Source organism: Aspergillus puulaauensis, chromosome 8 (genome assembly GCF_016861865.1).
Source record: "Aspergillus puulaauensis MK2 DNA, chromosome 8, nearly complete sequence".
NCBI classification, from domain to species: domain Eukaryota; kingdom Fungi; phylum Ascomycota; class Eurotiomycetes; order Eurotiales; family Aspergillaceae; genus Aspergillus; species Aspergillus puulaauensis.
Genome location: NC_054864.1, coordinates 2036896 through 2061242, shown reverse-complemented (window position 1 = coordinate 2061242; position 24347 = coordinate 2036896). Strand labels below are relative to the sequence as shown.

The 24347-nt window shown below is 52.0% G+C and overlaps 12 protein-coding genes across 12 annotated transcripts; 8 read left to right on the top strand and 4 right to left on the bottom strand.

The window, feature by feature from the left end:
• Positions 1-53: 53 nt before the first annotated feature.
• On the bottom strand, positions 54-2738 carry APUU_80766S (uncharacterized protein; the record flags this gene model as incomplete). The annotated part of the gene is made up of 3 exons (XM_041697083.1): positions 54-1126; positions 1180-1620; positions 1667-2738. The coding sequence occupies 3 exons, from the start codon at positions 2736-2738 to the stop codon at positions 54-56; spliced, it is 2586 nt and encodes an 861-aa protein (XP_041562649.1).
• Positions 2739-3452: 714 nt separating this feature from the next.
• APUU_80765A (GFA family protein) lies at positions 3453-3956 on the top strand (the record flags this gene model as incomplete). The annotated part of the gene is made up of 4 exons (XM_041697082.1): positions 3453-3546; positions 3595-3680; positions 3736-3840; positions 3888-3956. The coding sequence occupies 4 exons, from the start codon at positions 3453-3455 to the stop codon at positions 3954-3956; spliced, it is 354 nt and encodes a 117-aa protein (XP_041562648.1).
• Positions 3957-4267: 311 nt separating this feature from the next.
• APUU_80764A (uncharacterized protein) lies at positions 4268-7084 on the top strand (the record flags this gene model as incomplete). Its single annotated transcript, XM_041697081.1, has 1 exon — positions 4268-7084. One exon carries the CDS (start codon positions 4268-4270, stop codon positions 7082-7084), a length of 2817 nt encoding a protein of 938 aa, XP_041562647.1.
• A 571-nt stretch (positions 7085-7655) lies between these two features.
• Positions 7656-10148, top strand: APUU_80763A (uncharacterized protein; the record flags this gene model as incomplete). Its single annotated transcript, XM_041697080.1, has 1 exon — positions 7656-10148. One exon carries the CDS (start codon positions 7656-7658, stop codon positions 10146-10148), a length of 2493 nt encoding a protein of 830 aa, XP_041562646.1.
• Positions 10149-10754: 606 nt separating this feature from the next.
• Positions 10755-11055, top strand: APUU_80762A (uncharacterized protein; the record flags this gene model as incomplete). Its single annotated transcript, XM_041697078.1, has 3 exons — positions 10755-10772; positions 10832-10960; positions 11011-11055. 3 exons carry the CDS (start codon positions 10755-10757, stop codon positions 11053-11055), a joined length of 192 nt encoding a protein of 63 aa, XP_041562645.1.
• A 352-nt stretch (positions 11056-11407) lies between these two features.
• On the bottom strand, positions 11408-13655 carry APUU_80761S (alpha-galactosidase D; the record flags this gene model as incomplete). The annotated part of the gene is made up of 5 exons (XM_041697077.1): positions 11408-12131; positions 12177-12966; positions 13066-13122; positions 13178-13476; positions 13543-13655. The coding sequence occupies 5 exons, from the start codon at positions 13653-13655 to the stop codon at positions 11408-11410; spliced, it is 1983 nt and encodes a 660-aa protein (XP_041562644.1).
• Positions 13656-14030: 375 nt separating this feature from the next.
• APUU_80760S (putative amino acid permease family protein) lies at positions 14031-15632 on the bottom strand (the record flags this gene model as incomplete). Its single annotated transcript, XM_041697076.1, has 1 exon — positions 14031-15632. One exon carries the CDS (start codon positions 15630-15632, stop codon positions 14031-14033), a length of 1602 nt encoding a protein of 533 aa, XP_041562643.1.
• Positions 15633-17177: 1545 nt separating this feature from the next.
• APUU_80759A (SNG1 family protein) lies at positions 17178-18605 on the top strand (the record flags this gene model as incomplete). Its single annotated transcript, XM_041697075.1, has 3 exons — positions 17178-17292; positions 17351-18400; positions 18457-18605. 3 exons carry the CDS (start codon positions 17178-17180, stop codon positions 18603-18605), a joined length of 1314 nt encoding a protein of 437 aa, XP_041562642.1.
• A 675-nt stretch (positions 18606-19280) lies between these two features.
• APUU_80758A (uncharacterized protein) lies at positions 19281-19751 on the top strand (the record flags this gene model as incomplete). The annotated part of the gene is made up of 1 exon (XM_041697074.1): positions 19281-19751. One exon carries the CDS (start codon positions 19281-19283, stop codon positions 19749-19751), a length of 471 nt encoding a protein of 156 aa, XP_041562641.1.
• A 376-nt stretch (positions 19752-20127) lies between these two features.
• Positions 20128-21364, top strand: APUU_80757A (uncharacterized protein; the record flags this gene model as incomplete). Its single annotated transcript, XM_041697073.1, has 4 exons — positions 20128-20400; positions 20494-20716; positions 20792-21080; positions 21136-21364. The coding sequence occupies 4 exons, from the start codon at positions 20128-20130 to the stop codon at positions 21362-21364; spliced, it is 1014 nt and encodes a 337-aa protein (XP_041562640.1).
• Positions 21365-21661: 297 nt separating this feature from the next.
• Positions 21662-22326, top strand: APUU_80756A (uncharacterized protein; the record flags this gene model as incomplete). Its single annotated transcript, XM_041697072.1, has 2 exons — positions 21662-21966; positions 22104-22326. The coding sequence occupies 2 exons, from the start codon at positions 21662-21664 to the stop codon at positions 22324-22326; spliced, it is 528 nt and encodes a 175-aa protein (XP_041562639.1).
• On the bottom strand, positions 22268-23886 carry APUU_80755S (putative MFS transporter; the record flags this gene model as incomplete). The annotated part of the gene is made up of 5 exons (XM_041697071.1): positions 22268-22606; positions 22677-23066; positions 23120-23521; positions 23578-23592; positions 23644-23886. The coding sequence occupies 5 exons, from the start codon at positions 23884-23886 to the stop codon at positions 22268-22270; spliced, it is 1389 nt and encodes a 462-aa protein (XP_041562638.1).
• Positions 23887-24347: the final 461 nt, after the last annotated feature.

The following is a 24347-nucleotide window of genomic DNA, read 5'->3' as shown; positions in this document are numbered from 1 at the left end:
TGTCCATACTTAGTAGTATAATTGCCAAAATTACTGCCCTTCGAAGTGCAGGTCTAGTCCACTCGACTATCAAAGCGATGCACACCAGACCCAACAACAACCCTCTTCTTCCCATCTGTAGGACTACCAGGGACATTCACAACAGCCTGCGTGTTGGGCGGAACCCTAACAACCAAGCTAAACCTCCCCCCATCAACCCTCCACCTCGTCTCTGCAGCCCCATAAGGGGTCAGGAAACTCTCCTCAGCATGCGTCAATCCACCCCCAGGCTTAACATCGACATTGAACCTCTTCCACCCAGGCTCAGCCGGACTCAACCCACCGATATTCTCATGCATCCAGCTGCCCACAGACCCGACAGCGTAGTGGTTAAACGAGGTCATCTCGCCCGAGTTGACGCTTCCGTTCGCGAGCATACTGTCCCACCGCTCCCAGGTCGTCGTCCCGTTCATTATAACCTGGAATAACCAGCCAGGAACCTCCTCCTGGAGCAGTGTCTTGTAGAAAACGTCCGCGGCGCCGTACTCGGATAATGCATGGCCGAGGATATGTGTTCCGGCAAACCCAGTCCCGATTTTATATTCATTGTCCCTGACGATATCGGTAAGCCGGGATATCGCCTTGTCGTAGTGCGAAGGCTGCGCGAATAATTTAAAGTACAACGGCAGCGTAAGCCCAGTCTGCGTCTCATTCGCAACGGTCCCATTACTCGAGATCCAGGCTTTGCCAAAGGCAGACGTGAGATTCGCGCGGTCCCGGGTATACTTCGCCGCATTATCCTTGAGCGAGAGGTACGATGATATATTGGCCAGAATCTCGGTACTATGGATGAGATAGGCGTCTGAAACCAGATACGCACTCGTTGTCGCATCTCCAGGTTCATCAGGCGGTGCCAGGGGATCCAGCCAGTCTCCGAACTGGAAGGATGAGCGGTTCCATAGCCCGACTTCATTTCGTAGGATGCCCTTGTCGATCCAGTCTTGGGCTCCGGCGTACTGCTCCCTGAGCATTCCCCTGTCTCCGAATGTTTGGAACAGGGCCCAGGGAACGGCAACGACGGCGTCGCCCCAGATGGAGGCTGCCTGGTTCATGTTCGCTACGTTTGGAATAACAACTGGCGGGGCAACTTCGTTTCGTTAGAGATGTGTATGGCAGATAGGAATGGGGTTGCGAGCTTACAGTCATTAACCAGTTGTTCTGAATGCACATCCTTCAGCCACCCACGGAGGAATCCAGCGGTGTTGTATATGAAATTCGCCGTACGCGAAAAGGCATGGATATCTCCAGTCCAGCCGAGTCTCTCATCGCGCTGCGGGCAGTCAGTCGGGATAGAGAGGAAGTTGCCACGCATCGACCAGATGATGTTCTCGTGGAGTTTGTTAAGGAGAGGGTTCGAGCAGTTGAAGAACCCCGTCCGCTCCAGGTCCGTGTTGACCACGATGGCCGTGACCGAGTCGGCATTCAATTCTGTTTCCTCTGGCCAGCCTTCGACCTGGACGAAGCGGAAGCCGTGGAATGTGAATGAGGGCTCCCATTCTTGGTCTTCGCCCGAGAGCGTGATGTTGTCTGTTGCTTTGGCGTTTCGTAATGGTCTGGTTGCCACTTCGCCGTTTTCCATGACTTTCTTCATCAGTATACTTGACAGCGTATAAGGGTGATAACGAACCTTCGGTATGCACAAAGCTGATAGTGCTCCCTTTTGGACCCTTGACACGAACCCGGAGCCATCCAACGAGGTTCTGTCCAAAGTCGAGGACCGTCTTCCCCGACGCACTCGAGAAGATGTTTTCCAGCTTTCGCTCTTCAATGCGGCGAACAGGCGGTGCATCTGGAGCAGCCAGAACGCTCTTGTCGAACTCAACTTCATGAGTCCCCAGCCATTCCGAAGCGTCGAAGTCCGGCGAGGACCATCCCTGTATATCTTGAGTCGAGTCGTAGACCTCCCCATCATATATCTGAGACGAGACAATAGGCCCAGTGGCTGATTTCCACGTCTCATCCGTGGGTATATAAGTTGTCTCACCATCAGACGTCTTAATCGCCAGCAACGACAGAGCACCAAGGGTGTCTCCGTAGATATTTCGTGTATAATCCCAGGAAAGGGCACCAGAATACCAGCCCTCCCCAACGGTAACCCCAATCGTATTCTGGCCCTGACTCAGGAGGTCCGTGACATCGTAGGTGTTATACTCGTGGCGGAAATTGTACGCCTGCCAGCCAGGCGCAAGGACATGGTCGCCGACACGCTGGCCGTTCAACTGAGCCTCGTACAGACCCAGAGCAGTGATATACAGCCTTGCCGAAAGAACCTCTTTATCCACGGCAAAGTCCTTGCGGAAGTAGATCGGCCTATGCGTGCTGTTCACCTCGGTCTCTCTATCCGAGGCAATAGCAACAGCATCCTGCCAGTCATCATCGCTCAGCAAACCTGGCTCAACAGCAACGGGCTCAGACCAGGGCGAGTCAGGCTGGTTCTGGCGGCCGAACGAGCGGACTCGGACGATAGCCTCCTCGCCAGACTCCAGCGGGTCGCTTGGCCATGGAACGAGAACCGAGCTTGAGGAGTTGACATGGAATGAATTCGATTCACCCCCTCGGTTGACTTCGAGTTCGTAGGCCCCCTGGTGCCAGTCGGAGACGTTGCCCTCGAACCGCCACGAGATTCTAGGGCTCGACTCCCCGATCCCCAGGGCGGCGCGGTGGTGCTCGAAAGAGACTTGTGAGATTGATAGAGCCATGGTTGTCTACTCTACCAATATCCAGTGAACTGCGAGCTCACGGTACGAGGTATAAATACCATTTCGTCACCCCTTAAGGTTCTCAGTTCTCACGCGGGGTCCCGCATTTACGCACCAGCAGACTGGGGCAATGATACCCCGAGATCTGTCGTCACTTGCGGGCAGGAAGTCTCAGACGACTAGTTGGATGTCTTCTAGGCATTTTCTGGGGCCGGCAATTGCTCGCCAGGGACTGCGCGTCCCCGCATTCTCGTTGTCGATCGTTTTATAGTCGGCGCCAAACACCCCGAGCTGCCATCCGGGTTTTCCGGGTACGAATACGACGTAAAGATACTGATTTATTATGATTGAATAAACTGGGTCTTGTGTCTGAAGAAACTGCCGAAGTCAAATGATCCGCTGCATAACCGTCGGTGAAGCCTGCAGGTAGGGCTAGGCAGCAGGGCAGGCGGCAGGCAGGCAGCAGGCAGGCAGTCTCTTCCTTAAGCTTACTTATCCTGCAGAATCGTCTTTGCGTGTTTTAATTCGCTAAATTGATTGGCTGGGTAAGCTGGCAGCCCAGTAGGCGCCCCCACCGATTCGTTAAACGTTTAATATAAGATGAGCCGTATGAGTTACTTCTTTGCAGCATCCTTAAACCGGATTGCAGATATTTTTTATTATTATTCTCCTATCCATCTTCCTTCAATCATTACTCCTGCTGCTTAATGCAACATGGATTATAAAGGAAGCTGCCATTGCGGCGCTGCCACATTCAGCTTCAGCCTGCCTGCTGACATTTACGAGATAGAAGTCTCCAGCTGCAACTGTACCTATCTCTGCCCCTTTAAATGGCACCAACTGACCATGTCCTCAGGCTCAATCTGCTCGAAGAACGGCTATCTCATGGTCTACCCAAAAGCCGCGGACATGACCGTCCATCCTTCCGAGGACGTTGTGACGGTACCTCGCCCTCATATATAATTCTATATAAATATAACCCTACTAAAAACATCAGGAATACCGCTGGGCATCGAAGCAATACCCGCACTGTTTTTGCTCGAGATGTGGGACCAGTCTCTATGCCAAGGGTCCTGAGGGGAGTGATATGAGAGCAGTTAATGTATTAACTATCCTATCTTTATTTGAACCACCTGCTAATCGATATAGGCTCGTACTATTGACGGGATAGAGCTGGAGAGGCTGAAATTGAAGCGCGTGGATGGAAAAAGTATTTGAGCTCTTGTTGAGTGATATGGTACTGGTGAGAGTTATTAGGGAGTCGGGGTGTTGAAAGGTGCTTTGGTGTCTGTCACAGAACTATTTAAGATAATGGATCTAAAGGCTGGAGTTAGAAATGTCTTTGTGAGCTCTCTGCTGGTGAACTGCTGTCACTCAAGCCAACAAAGCCCCTAAAATAGGACAATGGTCTAGCTTCTCTGTCTGTTTCAATGACACAAAGGCCAGAAGAATACAAAAGAGTGTTTCTAAACAAATTATAAAAGCACGTTTTCCCCAGCTGAGCTGTAACTGCCCCAATTCAACACAATATGGAGTCTCCTTTGCTATTCAAACTCCCTGCGGAGATCATCTTCAATATCGCTCACCATCTGCCGATTAAAACACTATTTGCCCTTTCGATAACATCCAAGTCAGCCAGAAATATCCTACACAATGAGGTGAAGAGGGAGCTGGACTCACGCTCTGCACTGGTGTGGGGAGAGATTGAAGTACACAACTTTGAATTATCCAACGTACCTGGGCTCGCCGAACACCCTCTTTATAGAGCCTTAGTTTCAAATTTCAAACGTCTGGTTACCGCATGCCAGGAAGGCGACGCATATCTTGTTAGGAGAATACTGTGCAACGGCGTCTCGCCCAATCCTCCAAGTTCCGAGTGGGAATGGCTTACACCCCTTCAGGCTGCCTCGCGTGGGAATCACCGTGAAACTATACGGATTCTCCTTGATACTGGGGCCAAAATAACTTCTGAGCTTAGCAATTCTGCTGAAGCTGCTGTTGATATTGTTCGTCTATTCTGCAGCGGCAATCAAGATGCAGAAACCGTAGCGCTTCTACTTGGTTGTCCAGGCATGATCGAAGCCGATTATCTCGAAGAGTCTTTAAAGGCAGATATATCGCACATTTCGTGCTCAAGAAACCTCCCTGTATCAGCTATTTCCATGCTAATGAGCTGTGGACTATGGTCGGACGACGCATCGTTGTTCGATGGCCAGGGGTACACTCCGACAGGAGCGGCCATTGCACAGACGGGCAGCCCCAGCAGTACTCCAAGCCAGCAGCTAGAGAAAGTTCGCTTCTTGCTCCAAGACCAACTACGACGAGACCAACCGTGTCTGTCTCAGTTAGGACAGTACCCTATCGACGTTGCAGCAGCACGTGGGAGCCCTGCGGTGATGCGAATGCTGCTGCATGAGTTCAGCGCGGACCCGAATCTCCATTCTACCGATGAGGATCACGATACGCCGCTGTGTGCGGTGATTCAACGGCATGAATATGAGCATGGTCATGAGATGGTCGAAATGCTCCTGGATGCCGGTGCTATATGCAACATTGATGCTGTGCAGTATTCCATCCGGCATGGAGGGAGGTCATTAAGACTCCTTTTTGACACTTGTATCTCGCACTACGGACTGCAATCTGCTGATATTCTACTTGTTGCTGCTGCTCAACTGGGAGATGTCACTATAATACAGCAGATATTGTCCTCATGGGAGACCGAAGGCATCAAGTCTCAACAACACATCGTAGCAAGAGCACTCTTTCGAGCCGCCCGCTTTAACCATAGCAACGCCTTTGAAGCCCTACTGCCACATGTAGAGAACTCCAAGGTGGACGACGATAAGTGGGATGATTTGTTGGGTGCCGTCCGCGGTTGTACAGATAGCATGCTTCACACTTTACTGGGGCGCTTTTCTCTTCACCCTGATCCTACCAACGCCAGACAGCCAGGCTGTTTGACAGTGATGACTCGCCTAGTTCAACATATCGTTCTTTACAGACCACTCGATATTCTTTCGTTGGCCCTCAGTCGCGTCCAAGGACCAATCCTTCAGGAAGAGGTGGAACATATACTAGACAACCTAGCAAAACAAGGAGCCACAGACGCTGTCGCTGTATTCCTGGAGTACGTTGAATTGCCTGGCGCCGTGACTCAGACCCAGGCAAACGCCGCTCCGGCAGGGCTTTTCGGTGGATTAAATGGCTTTGTTGGTGGATTTATTGGCTTTGGTGGTGGTCTTCGCGAGAAGATCAATCCCCTGTGCACGGCCGTCAAACACGGGCACCTTGCTGTATCGCAGGCCCTGGCCAAGTGGCGCCCTCGCTATCTTCACGAGAGAGGGGCCGACAATGAGTTACCGGTGGTCATAGCCACAACTGCCCATCGCCCTGATATCCTCGCCATGCTTCTCTCTGCTGGTGCGAGCCCTACTCCTCCGCCCTATTCAATCGGGGGCTTTGCGCCAAAGGAGGATGGCCCTTGCGTCCTCGCAGCTGAAAGGGGCTACATAGACATCCTACGAGTGCTACTAGCCCACGGCTGCGATGTCGACACCAGGCACAGGGAATCCGAGATGACATTGCTATCATTTGCTGCTTTGAACGGCCATACAGCCACGGCTCGCTTTCTGCTTGACCACGGTGCCAACATCAACGCCGTCGACAAGATGAAACGCACCGCTCTATCCTACGCCGCAATGCGAGGCGCCAGTACCACGCGTCTCCTTCTCGAATCCGGCGCCGCAGTAGATGGGCTCGACGTCGACGATAAGACCCCATTCTTCCTCACCATGATAGAGGGCCGCCATGTAATGAACTCGCGAATGTATTACCGCGCTGAGTTAGCTGCCAAATCAGGTTGCCATATCGCTATCAGTCCTCGGGCGGCTTCTCTATCCACGGCCGCGGTCCAGGCCCGTCTGGACATATGCCGCCTGCTACTCGAGTACGGGGCCAGTCCGCTAGATGGAAACGGTATACCGGGGTATCCACTTGCGCTGGAGAATGACCTCGGCGAGATACTCCAGCTCTATATTGAACTGGGCATGGTGCCGGTGGATGTAGTTGATGGGGAGAAACGGACCCTGTTGCTGCGCGCGGTAGAGAAGGGTTATTTGTCTGTGGCGCGTGTCTTGGTTGATGCTGGCTGCGATGTCTCTCGTGCTGATGTTAAGGGGCGGACTCCTCTCCAGCTTGCTGAGTCTGATGAAATGGTCAAGAATGGTCAAGATTTTGTATTCGCGGAGGTAGCCTGGGTCAATTTGTCTGGTCCGGTTCCCTGTTTATCGTTATTTTATAGACTGATATCAGATGAAGCAATATTATTGCCAAGAGTCTTCCTTTAGCTACTAATTAGTATGGAATATATCACTCGTAAAAAACTTACTGCCTAATTCTAGAGATCAATACCACCAGTGGAATACTAGAAGAGAAGGCCATGGTCCTTGACCTGCTTCATTAGAACTCTGTCTTGAAACCTCTAAAGTACTAAGAGTGTGAAGGCCAGCAAATGTAATTCTAGTGTTATTTGTGAATCACAAGTACTTTAACTGAAATAGCTTGCTGGTAACTTCACTGTTCAACTATTCACAACAGAATGGATTCTCTTTTTATTCACTACATGACAGTTAAGTAAGCAACATCTACAAGCAATATAAAATGAAGACACTCTATCAAGAGAATACAAAAATTACAGGTTATTCAAAACTAATAACTATCATGCCATTCACCACATCCACACCCAGCTTAACCAGCCTCCCCACTGAACTTCTGCTAGACATTGCAGAATACTTGTCAGAGCAGAGCCAGGAAGCGTTTGCGAAATGATCCCGCCGAGCACTGCAAATCTCATTGTTTTTGGAAGCAAAGAAGAAGAGAAGTACTGAATTGCGGCGTGTCCTTGCGTGGGACACGTCAATGCAGCTCATATGGCTAGACATGCCTAAGACACTGGATTACTGTGGCATCTCCTTCGTTGACCTGCAGAAGTACAAGAAGCTAGTCTCTTCCTCCCAAGCAGGAGACATCAGTGCCGTCCGTACTCTTTTGCAGGCTGGGGTATCGCCCAACCCCCCTGGCACCTCACTGGTGCAAATGTTCCCCTGGTTCAGCCCGTTACAAGCTGCGAGCCGTGGAAACCACCGCGAGGTCATCACTCTCCTTCGAGAGTTTGGGGCGAAGCTCCCAAAACATGATTCGAATGCCGAAATGGAAGCCACGGATGTTCTTCGCCTTCTCTGCACCGGGGATACTGATGGCGAGACTGTCAGTTTGTTAGCTCGCCATGCACGCAATGCCGGGATTGAGTGGGATGGGAAGAGACTGGCACACCAGGCCTGCACACTTGGTCTCGACCTCTCGAGAATCTCCAATCTGATCAGCAGCAATCTCTGGTCCGATGAACTTGCACCTTATACATCTCCTCAATATACTCCGATTGTGAGCCTCATTTCTGGGCCTCTCGACCGTGGCAGGAACCCTAGTCCCGAAGACTATAAAGTGCTCCGCTTCATGCTCAGCGATGAGGAGAGAAGAAACAATCCGTGCAACTTCGAGGGGCATTATCCCATCCATCAGGCAGTAAGCAATGGTGGCGTGGAAACCGTGCGTATTCTTTTGCAGGAATTCGGCGCAGACCCTAATTGCTTCACCAACACTAGGGTTACGCCCCTGAGGCTTGCCGTTGACAGACTGCTGCGTATTGAAAGCAAGGCTGGCGGTGAAGACAGTTTCGCCATCTTGAAACTTCTTCTGGATAGCGGCGCCTCACCCAGGGACAATGCGGACACTTTCACATACGCAGTACTGCTTGATTCACCTGCAGTCAGGATCCTATTCGACACCTGGGTGGCCAGATTTGGGCTGCGCCATGATTCTGAACTGCTTCTTACTGCTGCAGCAGCCCTCGGAGATGTCCCCATGATCCAAAGGCTGTTGCTTCTGTGTGATGCCCAGCCTAGTCTCTTCAGATTCCACAGCAAAGCGCCAGCGCTGGACAAAGCCACCAAGTTCAACCATTATGAAGCAGCCAAGGTCCTTCTCCCCCATATAACGCCCGACGCTCTTCAAAGCACTTACAACCGGAGTTATTCCCTTACCTCGGCCTTGCACCGGGCTATCGAGCACAGCAACGAAGCAATAGTGCAGCTTCTACTTTCCTGCTACCGCACTGGGGAACTACTCCACTGTTCCGGTCTCATATGCACAGCTATTCTTTATCAACCGCCGAGTATCGTGTCGATGATTCTCGATCTTGTGCCCGGTCCAATATCCTCCTACTACGCACAATACATTCTCGACTTCGCCGCGGCAGCACGAAACTACGAGGTGCTATTGCTGTTGATAGACCACATCGAATCCCACGAGATCGTATCAGATCCAACGCCAGACACTGTAGCAATTCTTGGGGACTGGGGGCCACGCCAGCGCCTCGCTAACCCCTTGGTCACTGCCGTTGAAAACAGCCATCGGTCCGTGGTCCAAGCTGTTATCAAACACTGGCCGGGCTACGTGAATGAAAAGACAGCAGGCGGTATTTGGCCGCTTCTGATGGCCGTTTGGTCAGGTCGTCGCGACATTGTCCGCGTCCTACTTGCTGCTGGAGCAGATCCCAAAGCCTGCTACACCCCTCCAACCGACCCGGCCCTCCCATCAGGTTCAAGTCTAATGTGGGAGGCGGCGTTCAAGGGTCACACACATATTATGGAGCAATTGGTAGCCTCTGGCTGCGACGTTGACGCCAGACATCCTGGCCTTGATGACTGGACATTGCTATCATGGGCCTCTTGCAGAGGGCCGGCAAGCTTGGTCCGGGCTCTCCTCGAGCACAAGGCCAACGTCCATGAGAGAGATAGTAAGGGTCGCACAGCGCTTTCATTCGCCGCCATCCACGGGAGAGCCGATATAGTCCGGATTCTGATTCAGGCCGGTGCGTGTGTAAATGCGGTTGATAACCAAGGCAGGACGCCATTGATTCTCGCCTTAAAACATGGCATCGATTTGCCGAGACGATCGCTTTTCCACGGTTGCGAGCCTAGGCCCGCAGAGGTGGAAAAGAAAGTCGAGGATAAAGTGCATGCAGCCCGTGTTCTTTTGGACAGCGGGGCTGATATGAGTATGATGTGCCAGGGCCAGGGCCATCACGGAGCTCGGCGGTGTCATTGCCTTGCGGAAATCAGGCATCTCCCGTTGCTGCAGTTCTATTTTGACCATGGTCTGACTATTGTGGATGAGGTTGATGATAGAGGCCGTACGCTGATGCACTACGCTGTTGAGAGTGGCAATCACGCTATGGTACGATTCCTTGTATCTGCAGGGTTTGATATCTTCAAGGCGGATGGCGAGGGAAATACGCCTCTCTATTTCGCGTCAGACGATGAGATGGTGGGGATCTTGTATTGGAAAAGGTGATTTGTTTCTCTCTTGTGATATAATAGAAACGCAATATGATGCATTCTCCTATAGTCTTGGGCCTCTAGCACATCATAAATCGCATAGACCTTTATAGACATTACCCCACAGAATCCGGCAGTTCAAAGAGCGTACTTGCTGTCTACGGTGTCACTGCTATCATGTTTTCAAGTGTTGGGCAGTACTAAGTATGTTACCAGGGTGACACAAACCAGCTGAGGCAAGTGCGATTCTCACCTTTCTCTTCTCTTTATTCTTAAATACTTCACTCGCCCCTTAGTTATCAAGACTCTTCTGTATATTCCGATGAGACGCTAGACCACTACACCAAAAGCCCTTGCAAGGCTGGTGGCTAGCCAACACATTCCACCACAGAAGCCTCTGCCCTTCAAACACCATGGGATGGATTTCCATAACTGCGAGATCGAGGCTCTTTTCCAGAATGGCTAAGGCCACTCGCCTTACTGAAGATCAAATGAAGGTTGGATGTTTCGAAAAAAGGCTTTATATTCTGTCAAGGTCTGGCTAACTTTAACTTATTAGAAGATTCACAACCCCAGCAACATTCCCAGTACTATATTATCACGAATACCTTGTCCCGCTGCCATGGTTCGCGCAAGAAGAGTATGTCCCGACACCAAATTCTTATATTTTCATGTACTTACTGACTTTGTGTGGTACAGAACTTCAAGCATACCAACGCCCGCTCTCGTACCCGTCCGAATACCCGCGAGCATATACCTGAAGCAAAGTACAGGTACCTTCTGTCGCTCCTCGAGACTCTAATTCATGAACTAGATACTGTGGAGCTAGTAAGTATATAGTCTATTATTTATATTATTTAGTACTAACATTACTCTAGGGACTTATGATATCCTTTCTTCAACGACAGAAGACCGATAAATAAATAGAACTGGAGTGAATTAAGAAACAGGCTGAGGCAGCACTAGCGCAAGCTTTAAAGCTTGAACTGCAATCCAAAATATCAGGGTTATCTGTTGGTTCTACCAACAGAGAGGAGTAGTATTTTAACCTTCTACTTGTAATGTATGTCTTGTTAATGTGTTGTAAAGTGATCATGTAACTACTGTACGACTTTTCTGATCTTTTCCTTGTCTTGTCTTCCTACCAGAGCACCTGGTCACATACAAAGAATGCTGCCATATTCAGAGAAAAGCTTGTACTAGATTTATGTTTACTCTTCTCGTAGGCCTATATTGGTGGGGGTGCTGCTTTGTTTCCTCGTGAGGCTCTGGCGATCAGTATACATCAATCCCCACAACGTCCGGCCCAAATCGCGTAAACCCACCCTCACCCCCTTCATTCCCAAGCACAACCTCATTAAGACCAACCTTCCAACCGACCGTCAAGACCCCCAATCTTGCCGAATCCCACCACCCCAGCCCCGGTCCAAAAAGCTCACTATGCCTCCCACTCAGCGGAACCTCCAGCCTGACCGGCTCAGCATCGTTCACGCGGATCGTGAGATTACGCGAGTTAGACCCCCATTCCCACGCAGAATCGAACGCGACTTCGTTGTTGATGTAGTCGATTTCGATGTATTTGGAGCCCCGGACCGTGGACGGGATTTGGGCGGTTGCGCTGCTGTTGGTGCTGAGGTTGGTGAGTTTCGACCCGGCGGGGATGCAGAAGTCGTCTGGACAGGTGAAGGTATCTGCGGAGCCGGAGAGAGTGAATTCTTTGGAGCCGGTGTAGTAGGTAGCGTCGGGAGGTGAGACTTTGATGGAGGAGATTGCGGGAGCGTTATGGATTGTGATGGTATTGTTGGAACTGGCTGTTAGTGGGATCTGGGTGGTGATGGAAGAGGATCCGGCTGGGAGTGATATCGAGATTGGACTTTTGCTGGAGCTTGTGTTTATAGTTATATTCCTGGCTCGTTGAGATGGTTCGGCGAGGGTCACTCTCAGTCCGTAGTTAGGGCTAGATGTGACTCCATAGACTGCCCCAAACGTAGTCAAATCACTATGACACTGTTAGCATAACTCAGCAATCCAGTTATAAACGTACCCCTTCGTTGCAGCAAAGATATCACTCGAATACTCCCCAGCAGGCAGCGTCTCACTAAGCTCAACAAGAATCGTCCCATGCGCCGCCACAACCGCCGTATACTTCGTCTTGACACCCTCAACGCTCTCACCAGCCCAAACATTCCTCAACCCTCCAGCAAACTGCAGCCCAACATCCGGCAAGTCAAGGGTAATCTCCCTCTCCTCCCCCCTCCAATTAATCACCGCAGCAACCGTCCTCCCCCCCTCCAACGGTCCACTCCAAACCTCATACCCCTCCTGCGTGTACCTCCTCCTCAACGCCGCACTAACCCCCAGCCCATCCTGATTAAACCCAATAATGTCCTCATTCCGCAAGATATCCAGCGACCCCTCCCTCATGCCATCCACCTTCGCCCCAATCGTCAGCGGCGCCTTCAGAATCCCCCACAGCGCAAAATGCGTCTGCTCCTCAGGGATCGTAAGCACATCCTCCAACCCAACAAGCAGCATATCCGGATCCGGCCACTGCCCTGGTCCCGCAATATCAGTCTGCGGCACAGCCTGGTTCAGCGTGCGGAAGATGGAGCGCCAGTGCGGCGTGATGTCGTTCCCGATCCGCCACGAGTGTCCGATGGAGGGTGCCCATGCGGCTGGGAAGTCGAGGCCCCATTCGCAGACTTGGTATAGGATTGGCCGGTCTTGGGCTTGTAGGTAGCGGGACATGTTTGCGAAGCGTGGTTGCGGGGAGGTGGAGGGGTTGTAGTTGACGTTTGGGTAGTTTGTTGCGGCGTCGGAGTAGCAGTTGTCATCTGTAGTCAATTAGTATATTTATTATCTATGTTGGCATATAAGCATTTGTGTTTTTATGGTCATATGGTATGGTTTTAAGGGGTGGAGGTGTAAGATACATTTTAATGAGTCAACCTCCCACTCGGCAAAGGTTCTGGCGTCGATATCTTCATAGTCTAAACACCATTAGCATTTATCTTCAGAAGCCAATAAATAAAATGCCGGACATACACAAACTCCCCGTATTATTCGGCGGGCTGCCACAAAGCAGTATGCCTGAATCCTGATAAGCACCGAAAAGCAAGCCCATATTATGGAGATATCTGCCCATGGCCGGAAACCCCTCTGGGAACAGGGTCTCATTCCAGGTCAGGCTGCCGTTGGGCAGTCTATCCGCGACAGTCCAGCCGCAGTCGATTGTGACGTAGCGGTATCCAAGGTCTGCCAGGCCGGTGTCGACCAGGGCTTCGGCGTTGAGTTTCACGGCTTCTTCGCTTGGGTTGCAGTTGTATTGGTTGTAGGTGTTCCATCTGAATGGATGTTAGTGTCCAATTAGTAGCATAGCTACATGTTATGTTGGCCAAGACAAGACGAACCCCATTTGTGGAGTGCGGGCGAGTCCATCCTGTAGACGTGGTTTGATGGATGGACTACCTAGGGCTGCGGATGTGAACAGTAATGAGGTGAAGGTAAAAGATATCTTGGCCATGGTCGAAAAGAATAGGCTGCAGATAGTGCGACCCTTTCTATATTTACTCCGGTAAATGAGTGTAGCATGTCTTTGCCTTCATTCAGACTCTGCGGACAATTTATAGATTTACGATGGTGCCACTGCCGGAGAATTGCCTGATGGAGATGCAGATCTTCCATCTGGGCAGCTTGGGCTCTCGGTTAATATCAACTGGGATGCGGGGTTTAATATGCTGCTGTAGTTCTAAGCCTCCAAGACCCTAGTAGCTTGTCCTCGGATATGCCATTGTTATTGCTTGGTTCCAATTCTCGTGATGTGGTGGTTTTATCCAAGATATCACATTCAGATACATACAGTGGGTAGGCCAAGTATTATTTATAATATATAACAGGTCTAGGACATTTTCTGCCTTTCTCCCTCCTCTCCTCCTCCCACTCCGTCCGCCTCCAACCTCCGGGCAATAAACATCTGCGCAACCGCATCGTCCGTCTGGAGATACGTGCGATGCCCCCGCAAGAACCAGAACCCCAGCGCCACAACAAGCATCACACCAAACACCGCAATGGCGTAATTCATATCTGCCGGCGCTGGGCTCGGTTCGCCGGGGAAGAAAAAGAAGATCGTCGTGATGATACAGTAGATGATACTGATCCAATTAATGGGCGCCCCCCAGCGGCCAAGGCGGAAATGGCCTGGCGGGAGCTTATCCCTGCCGACAATCAATAAGGTGGAGATGGGGATCCCGTAGGAAATGGTAAGCGCAATGGTGCTGACGCTGAGGATTGCCTCGAGGACTGTGCTTGCGAAGAGATAGAGGATGCCTACGAGGGCAATGAGGACACCCTGCATCCAGAGGGCCCGGACGGGTGCTTTCCAATACGGGTCAACGAGGGAAAAGTAAGGACTCCAAGGGAGACCGCCGTCACGAGCGAAACCCCAGGTGAGCCTGGAGGCCGTGGTCAGGATGCTGACGCCCTGGCCGAGGCCATTGAAGATGAATAAGGAAATGAGCACGGCGGCGGCTTTCAGGCCGACTGTTTCCAGCATGAGTTCGATGAAGGGGAGGTCTGCGTTGACGACACCGTCGATGTCTTGGATGCAAAAGAGGCAGATGAGCAAGAATATGAAGCCAGTGATGGCGCCGAGGAGGACGGCGAGCCAGATTATCCGCGGGGCATTACGGCGCGGGGACGGCATCTCCTCGACCATGTGGATGACGGCGTCGAAGGCTGTTAGACCGTAGGCTGCTTGAACGAGGCCAGTGAACCAGACGACACCGTCGGACCAGCCGGTGCGGTTCATCCACTCGCCAAAGGCGAAGGAGGCCGGTTGGTATGATAGGCCCGGTTTGATGCCGACGGCGATGAGGAGGGCCAGGGAGAGGATGACGAACAGGCCGGTGAACCAGACGCCGACGAAGTTGTTTATCCATGGGAGGACCTTGTCGGATCGACAGCTGACGACGTTGGTCAATGTCAGGACAAAGACGACACCAATATAAACAACAAACTGGAGCCACCCCTTGTCAGCGCCATCCCAGTCGGGGTCGAACAAGGTCTTCATGCCGAGCAGAAACTCCGCCATGAAGGCGACCTGGGAGGCCGTCAGGGTCCACCAGCCAAACGTGTTGATCCAGGCGGTCATGTACGAGAGAAAGCGACCACTGGGCGTGTCCCAAAGCCGGTGCACCCAGTACGCCTGCCCGAGCGCAGTGGGCATGCTACTGGTCAGTTCGCCGAGGGAGACGGCGACGCAGATGTTGCACGCGGTGACCAGCACCAGGCCCCAGAGGATGGTGATCGCGCCGCCGTTGGTGAGGCCACTGCTGAGATCCTGGGCGAAGGTCGAATAGGTTCCCAGCACGCAAAACGCCAGGGCCAGCATGCTCGGGATGCTGAATTTGCGCGAAAGAGCCTGGACGTGGCCCATTGCAGCCAGGTCCTGCTCATCTTCGCCCTGGGCCGACCCAGGAGGCTTGACAGGGTCGTCGTCCATGGTCAATTGAGATAAAAATTGAATCAGCCCATTTCTGGAGGCGGGCGAGCGGACTCGATATATAGCGACGAGACTTGCTCAGGCGTGGAGCATGTTGGAGAGGAAACGGTGACTTTGGTGCGGAAATTTTCATTTTGCGGGGAAACTGGATGGACGCAAGTGGGTCGCCTTCAAACTCATTATCTCAGTGTATCTTTACTGAAGTCGACCTACAGTACTAACAGTGTAGTACTAACAGTTAGTTGACTTCCCCTTCAGGCAGGTCCTTGCGTTGGAGCTTCCCCAGGCTGTCGCTGATCGTGGACTCTTCTCAAACCGTCCAGTCCAGCCGACGCCGATCTGCCTGTGGGTTCTTCTCCGCATCCTTCTCGTTCTCTTCGTCCTTCCTGATAAGCATTTGTCTATCACTATCTCCATTACCTCATCCGCATGCCTCTCTTCGCGTTATCTCAACGGAGCCTCCCGCAAATGTCCAGCCGAGCAGACTATGACGGCGTCTTACCTCGGCGTTAATCACCAGTAATAAACGGACAATGCCCCGTTTCCAGCTGATTATCATATGCCAGCTGGAAATTTGGTGCTGTATACCACGCGTATGAGGTGTTGGCGCAAAGTCAATTCGCTTCAGGCAAATCGCTTCAGGCACCTATGCTCCGAAGGACGATGACGCCTACAGAGTACAAACTCAATTCTGGCCTGGCCATGGTTCCATTTTCGGGCCTTCTGCGATAGTGAATACTCGATGAGCTACACAAAGGTTAATGCACCCTCCTTCCATTGCGAGGACAATCCACGACAGTAGCTCGCCTATTCTATCCGACTTCCCCCGTCAGCCACCTCTGTTGGGGTTTGAGGTATCTCAACATTCATTGCCAGTGTCTGTTCCTGCTGCGTTGTTTCTCTCTACTAGGTCACTTTTTGACGCCATCCTCACAACTCTAGGTAACTGAGCATGATTATAGGAGAACTTCTTCCCTTTGTTTAGATACATTACCCTAGATCGGGGAGTTTTCGCAGTCAAGTAGTAACTGTAGTATGCTGACTTGGCTATGTTATACCATTGACTGTGAATATCCAGATAGTACGCTCTCATCCAGATCTAGTCGCTTTAGACACTACAGAGTGGAAAGCAGGAGCATGGAGATATCCCGGCCATGGACGGATATATGACTAAGCCGGATGATGTTGAATGACGCAACTGGCGATAACAGGCTAATCGGGAGTCATATCCGAGTTGTAGTGCTGCGACAGGACAGAGCTGAACAGATTACATGAGGTCGAGCAGGATCTCCTCAAATGATACAGCGACAGCTCTTTGCTCTTTACAAATCAATGCTCCTTGCTGATTAACTTAACTCGTCAACTGATCAAGGAGCTGGATAGATTGGTCATCGGCGGTCGATTTCCGCTCGGATTTAAGCTTCGGATGCCATCCCAATGCGGAGATAATCATCCTAATGCGGTGATCAGTCGGAGTTGTATCTTTTTTTTTTCACTTTAAATACTCCTTTCCATCTTCACTCCCGTGGCAATTGCAAGAGCAACATGGCTGAAACCGAGACTGGCGAGAAGCCTGAGGAGGCCCCGACTGCAGTGGGCTTTTTCGATCCCCTGCTGAAGGATGTGCGCCGGAAGGTGTTCTTGCAATGGGGCCGCACTGGTATTTAAGCCCAAACCCCTTGCTTTTTCTGACACAAACTAACGTGTCTGTGTAATAGTACTCCTGCTCTGTGTCTTCATTCTTTCCGTCTTGTCCCTCTACTGGGCTGTGCAGTTTCGCTCCGAGAATAAACTATCGTCTCTCGGAGTGTGGGTGGTGGACTTCGACAACGCCCAAGATGCGCTTGTCGGGCCTGCCGTAACGGACCTGGCAGGACAGCTGGGCGGGGGCCAGAATTTGGGATATACTGTGAAGTCACCGGCCGAGTTCGATAACGACCCAGTCGCCGTGATCCAGGCCGTCTACGACCAGCACTGCTGGGCTGCGGTTATCGTCTCCCCCGACGCGACCACCCTGCTCCGCGACGCAGTCTCAACCGGCAACAGCTCCTACAATCCCAGTGATGTCGCGCAGTTCGTCGTCATCACCGCCAGGGACCAGACCACGGTCGAGACCTACATAACCCCAGCCCTCAACTCCTTCGAGCTGCAGCTCCGCGCGCAGTTCGGGCCACAATGGGTGCGCAGTATCGCGCAGCAATCAGCCAATCTCACCCAGGTCCCTCAAGCTATTAATCCGGCAATCGCATTTAACACGCTGGACCTGCGTCCCTTCTCGCCTGCTGCCGCAACCCCGTCCGTCACAATCGGCCTGATCTACCTCATCATCCTCGCCTTCTTCAATTTCCCCTTCCTCATGCCCGTGCACGCCATGTTCATGAAAGGCCCTCACACGCTGAAAATCCCCCAGTGGATCATCTGGCGGATCCTCAGCTCCATAGCAGCCTACTTCTTCCTCTCTCTCTTCTACTCCTTCGTCTCGCTCGCCTTCCAGATCCCCTTTTCCAACGACCCGGCCCCGGACACGGTCTCTGCATCCAACCCCAACGCCTACGGGAAGGGCTCGTTTGTGGTATTTTGGATGCTCAACTGGGTTGGGATGGCCGCGCTGGGTTTCCCGTGTGAGAACATGGCCATGATTCTCGGGTTCCCATACAGTTCGATGTTCCTTATCTTCTGGGTCATCACGAACGTGAGCTCCGGGTTTTATGCGCTGGATCTGGCGCCGGGATTCTTTAAGTGGGGATATGCGTGGCCCTTACATAGGAGCAAGTCTAACATTTTTGTCCCCGTCTTTATATGTCAAACAGCTAACGGCTATCAGTTGTGAATGCGCTGCGCACGATTCTGTTCGGGACGCACTCGAAGATTGGACTCGATTTTGGGGTTCTTTTTGCGTGGATTGCGGTGTCGCTTGTGCTGTTCCCGGTCGCGTCGTTTATTATGCGGTGGAAGATGAAGAGGGGGTTGTAAACTGAAGCATGGGAAGCCACAACTTATGATCCATAATATAGAGAATGTATACAGAGTAGATAGAGACGATGCTGTAATGATTAAATGAGATGAATGTGAATACAAACTTAAATTCAGTACAAGCTTTCTCTGCAGATGGCCACATTCCTCGGAGTAAATATATATTTATACACCCAGCATTCTGGTTCAGCAGAGATTCCTGGCGAACCTCACGGTCCATGGCCTCTATCATCGGGCTGTTTTGATTGGGTGGATGCATTCAGGTATTCTGGTGGGACACGAACAAGTAACAACTGCATAACTGGAGCTGTGACTAAATGTGGATCTGCCCTACAACCTCCAAGGGACCAGGACAGACGCAAGGACGAACCAAAACATTGGGCCGCCTGCTGATTCTGAGTTGTTGGCTCGGTGAGGGTCCTGATTGGCCGGGATTGCTCCAGCTCAGGCAGACAATTGGCCCTCGCCTGCTGCCAAGCGTGTTGTCTCAGATAAATATAGTCCGGCTGGCTGGCCGTGACACTCCAGCTTTAAAAGCTCTGCCTCTCCTTCTTTCTCTCAGCTCCGGTCATCATCTCATCATCTGCTTGTTGCATCCTATCGCTCGCATCTGCTTCGTCGCATCTATCGCTTCGCGTCTTTTCATTACTCCCATCTACACTCGTTTACTGCAAAATGTCTGCCACTACCTCCTCCTCCGCTGCAGCCACCTGCACCGGCAACGCCTGGGTCCTCCCTGTCCAGGACATCGCCTGCGGTCTGACCTCCACCTCCGACAAGTACTCCGACATCATGGACAAGTGCTGCAAAGATGCCAAGGTCGAGAGCTACAACGACGACTGCGGCCTCTACTGTCTCGCCCAGGGCCAGTCCGGCAGAGACCTGCTCGACTGCATCAGCGACGAGGGCGCAAAGGACGGCGATTTCTTCTGCGGCGGCGGAAACCTCACCCATACTGCCTCTGCTGCTTTGCCTAGCAAGACGGCCAGCAGCAACGACGACGACAATGATAACGACAGTGACAGTGACAGCGATAGTTCTGACGATAAGGATAACGCCGCCGTGCGCGCGCCCGCCGTGAACAAGGCAGGACTCGGTGTGTTGGCGATGCTCTTCTGCACGGCATTGCTTGGTTATGCTGCGTGAGCTTGATTCACCAGAGTATCGGCATTAGATGGATTTGCGGGACATATTCGATCACGATCTGTTTATTTTTGATTATTTATTTTTCTATTGGTGTACTATATTTGCATGTGCCGGTGTGGCAGGCTTTACTTAATTCGGTCTAATTGTTGCACCGTGGAATGTGAGGGTGCCACAGCTCCCTTCTTCACCTCCTTTTCCTCCTACTCCTCCCTTGCGATGCTCTCTTGGCCATGGACTAGCTGAATTGTGATGGCGACATCGTCTGCGTGACCAAGTTGAAGCCGTCCTTGCTTCAGTGGCATTCATCTACACGTTGGCTATATATGGCCTCCATAGTATCTACACTACAACACTAGTAATACTGCTAATAGCAACCATGTCTTCAACGAAGAACAACCCACTCACCCTAGAATCCCTCCCCCTTGCCAATAATGCGAACCAGCTCGACCGCTCCCTCTCCTGGATCGGCGCCACTGGCCTCGCATTCACAATCACAAACTCATGGATGAGCTACGCCGCAACCTTCGGCACCGCACTAACCAACGGCGGCGGCATCACAGTCCTTTTATCCGTGCTGATTGCTGGCTTCGCGCAGTGGATTGTCCTGCTCGGTGTGTGCGAGATGGTCTCTGCAATTCCTTCTTCTGGTGTACATCCACCCACCCACCCACCGTATTCACCCAGAGCCAAAAAAACAGAGAACCTGTTGGCAAAAAAGTTGAAAAGTGTTTAATTAAAGTAGGGCTGCTACCATTTCACGTACTTCCTCGCGCCGAAGAAAACTCGCACCTTCGCTTCCTTCACCGTGGGCATCATCAACCTCCTCGGTTTCTGGATTGGCGGCGTGGCTGGTTCCATATACACAATAACATCGATTTTCGGGATCATCGCGGTCTGGGTTGATGGGTTCTATCCGACTCAGTGGCAGGTTTATCTTGCTTATGTGGCTCTGGTTTTGCTCTCCCGTGGGTACCACCAGATAACCCTAACTAACCTACCTAATTCTGATACTGATACTAATGAATGGATATACTATATAGTCATCCCAATCTTCACAATCCCACCCTCGAAAACCAAATACCAAACAACCGCATCCCTAACCCTCTCCCTCCTCCTGCTAACCCTCCTCGTCGCCGTGCTCACATCCCTAGCCCGGAGCCAGTACCAGAAGACCAACCTATCCCTCCACCAAAATCGAAGCGGGTATCCAGATTCAACCGCATGGCTCCTCAGTATCAGCGCGGGGATGTTCTCCTTCTCACCAGCAGGAACAGTCGTACATCTATCCGAGGAAGTGAAGGGGGCCGGACGGGGGATTCCTGTTGCTATGTAGGGCCCCCAATACTTGGTATTTGAAACTGTTAGTAACCAACTAATGTGGTAGAAACACGACCATGGCCCTGGGTCTACTTACCACCATCCCATTTGCAATTGTTCTGCTTTTGGGTATGCAGGACGTGCAGGCCGTGCAGGATGCCTGGATACCCAGTCTGCAGGCGTTCTATCAGGCGACAGGGAGTAAGTCTGTTGCGACGGGGCTGCAGGTGTGTCTGGTGCTGCTTTATTTCGGTATGTCCGTCCTTGACTTCCTGGGTATACTGTGCTTTGGATAAACGGTATGGGTGGAAGATGTAACAAGAGAGAGACCAAGGCGTTGCTGGTGCTAATGAACTGAATGAGGCTACGGTAATGCTAATAATGATGGAATCGATGGTTTAGTTACGATCTGTACGCAATGGGTATCAGTGAGTCGGAATGCATGGGCTCTTGCTCGTGATGTAAGCATAACACTCCATCCCTTGACCGGCTATATACATCAAGAAAGGACGTGGTCTTAACGAAGTACATATAACCAAAAGAACGCCCTCCCCTTCTCCGCCTACTTCGCCCAGATCTCGCCGACTTACAACATGCCCGTCCGCACAACGTTCCTCTCAGTATCCTTCTTCATCGTCTTCGGCCTGCTCTACATCGCAAGCAGCACGGCCTTTAACTCCTTCGTGAATATGGCCGCTCTGCTCGTCAACATCGCGTACACGGTGCCGCAGGGGATCCTGGCTTGTCGGAGACGGGATAGACTGTCGTCCACTCGGGCGTTTAATCTGGGCACAGCGGGGTACGTCGTGAATGTGTTCTCGGTGTGCTGGCTTGTGTTGGTGGGAGTGCTGTTTTGTTTCCCTGTGAGGATTCCGACGAGTAGTGGGGGGATGAATTAGTATGTACTTTTTTTTGTTTCTGTTTGTTTGCCGATATTTATTACGGATGTCATGCGGGTCGTGTCATTTGTCTCGTTTCGCGTGTTTCATCATCTAGCTGGTTGTGCTGAGTACTTCTGACTGACTGACTGACCAGTGGCTCCGCCGTCCTCGTCGGCCTCTTCGTCGCTATACTGGCCATGTACGCCGTGCGCCGGAACATCTTCCACGGGCCTAGCCATATCCACAGCCACGGCCATGGCCACAAGCTCTCATCCATACCAAAGCCTACGCCCGCTAGTCCTGCTACTGCTAGCCCTGCTATACAGCCTTCGGCATCCTTGGGAGCGCACCCCAAAGCAACAAAATCGCCACAGTAAGCGCAATAGCAAAAGGCTGCAGGACCTCCACGCCCTTCGCCTGCGCGACTGCCCCAATGGCAAACGGCAAGATAGCCGCACCGCTTGCTCCGAAGGCAGCCGCGAAGCCGATCGCGCTGACGTGCAGGGCGCGCGGGAGGAGACGGGTCGCTACCACGATGGCGCCGGGGAACATAGGGCCTAGGAAGAAGCCTTGGAAGGAGACTGCCACGACAGAGGCGTAGAAGGACGGGACGAGCCAGAAGATTAGACAGAATGCGATGGCGAGGACGAGGTATATCTAGAGTATCGGTCAATTCATGTTAGTTTCCCTGGTTGATTTACTTGTGCTTGTGTATGGGAGGACATACTGCAATAGCCAATTTCTCCCCAATCCTAGGCGTCACAAACCCCAGCACAACGCGTCCAAGAGTAATTCCAAGCCAGTACCCCGTCGAGCCCATCCCGCTCGCAAACTCGGCGCCGTCGCGCACGCGCATGAGAAACGTAACCACCCACCCGCCGATCGCGACTTCAAGGCCAACGTAGCCAAGGAGGAAGAAGGCGAGAATCCAAGTGACGCGGGCGTAGCGGGGGACAAACAAGGCGCGGCGTACGCCGCCCTTCTCGTCCCCGGCTTCCCCAGATCCTGCTTGCGCTGATAAGTCGGAGACGTTGAGCTGGGTTTCGCGAAATGCGGCGGCGTCGGAGTCCCAGAAGGCCCAAAGGCAGAAGGCTAGTTCGATGGCGGCGCACGCGACCTTGTCCATGTAAGTATCTTTTTACTGTTTAATTCGCGGTATAGGGGGCTTACCATGATATAATAGAAATAAAACCACCCCACCTTCGCCTCGGTAATCAAACTCGTTGCAACAAGCGGCGCCATAACCGCGCCGACACCATAGAGACCGTGTAATAGGCCCAACATCTGGTTTGAATCGGCCATGTTCCCGATCCATGCATTCCACGCCGAGTCAGCTAGACCATTCCCTAGTCCCGCGAAGATGAAGGAAACGACGAGGACTGGATACGGCGGGTGCAGGCAGTTGACGATGTAGGCGATCAGGTGGCATCCCGGGGAGAGCCAGGCAATGCCGCGCCGGCCGAGGTGTATATGCAGTGTGTTGTTTGTGATTGCGGCGAGGGTGTAGCCGCCTATAGGGGAGAGGAAGACGAGAGACACCGTCGTGTAGGAGAGCCGGTAGTGCTCCTCGAGCTAGTAGAATCAGCTTCCTATATACACCAGTGGAAATATGTCCATTGTCCACTCACGTATGGAATCAGCGGCTGTGAGAACAGTCAGTACAATTCAACATGAGAAGGCCAGTAGAAACTCACTCCGTACGCCGAGTCATTTGCGCCCATTACCAGAAAGGCCCAGAATGTTGCCAGAGTCTTGAAAATATTCGAGCGAGGATAGTTCCATCTTTCCAGCTCCTCGTCAACGTTGTCGGCGCTGGGATTCTCACAGCTGCCCCGCAAGTCCGGCTGCGTCTGGGCCTGGAGACCCTTCTCCGCGTCCTCAGCATCGCGGGGCTGCTGTTGCTGAGGCTGTTGCTGCGGTTCTGAGCTTGCAGCCATTGACACTGACCACCGGGACTTGACAAGGAAGCGGAAATCAACCAGTGTGAAGAAACAAAGAAAAAAAGTGCAATCACGAGTTTATAAAGTGCAGATCTGGAGCTGGTGCTGGGCGAATTGCCCGAATAGGAAACTATCTCAGCGACGGCCCAAGGCCCTAAAACGCTGTTAGTGTTGGTGCTGGTGCTGGCTGGCCCATACAATCCGTCGCCACTTGGCTTTTACATGGACCGTGGACGAAACCAGGTTGCCTCAGAAGCCTTGAAGGGGCAGTGGCATGATGTTGATGCCCATTGTGATAAGTGATGCAAAAGATATATGAATGAAAGATGAAAGATGAAAGATGATTTTTGATCTATTAATCTAGAGATACATCATAACCATAGCCACATGCTCCGGTCTCGTACGGCCCATAACGGGCTGAAATCATTTTGACGGCACAATAAAAACATATGAAATAA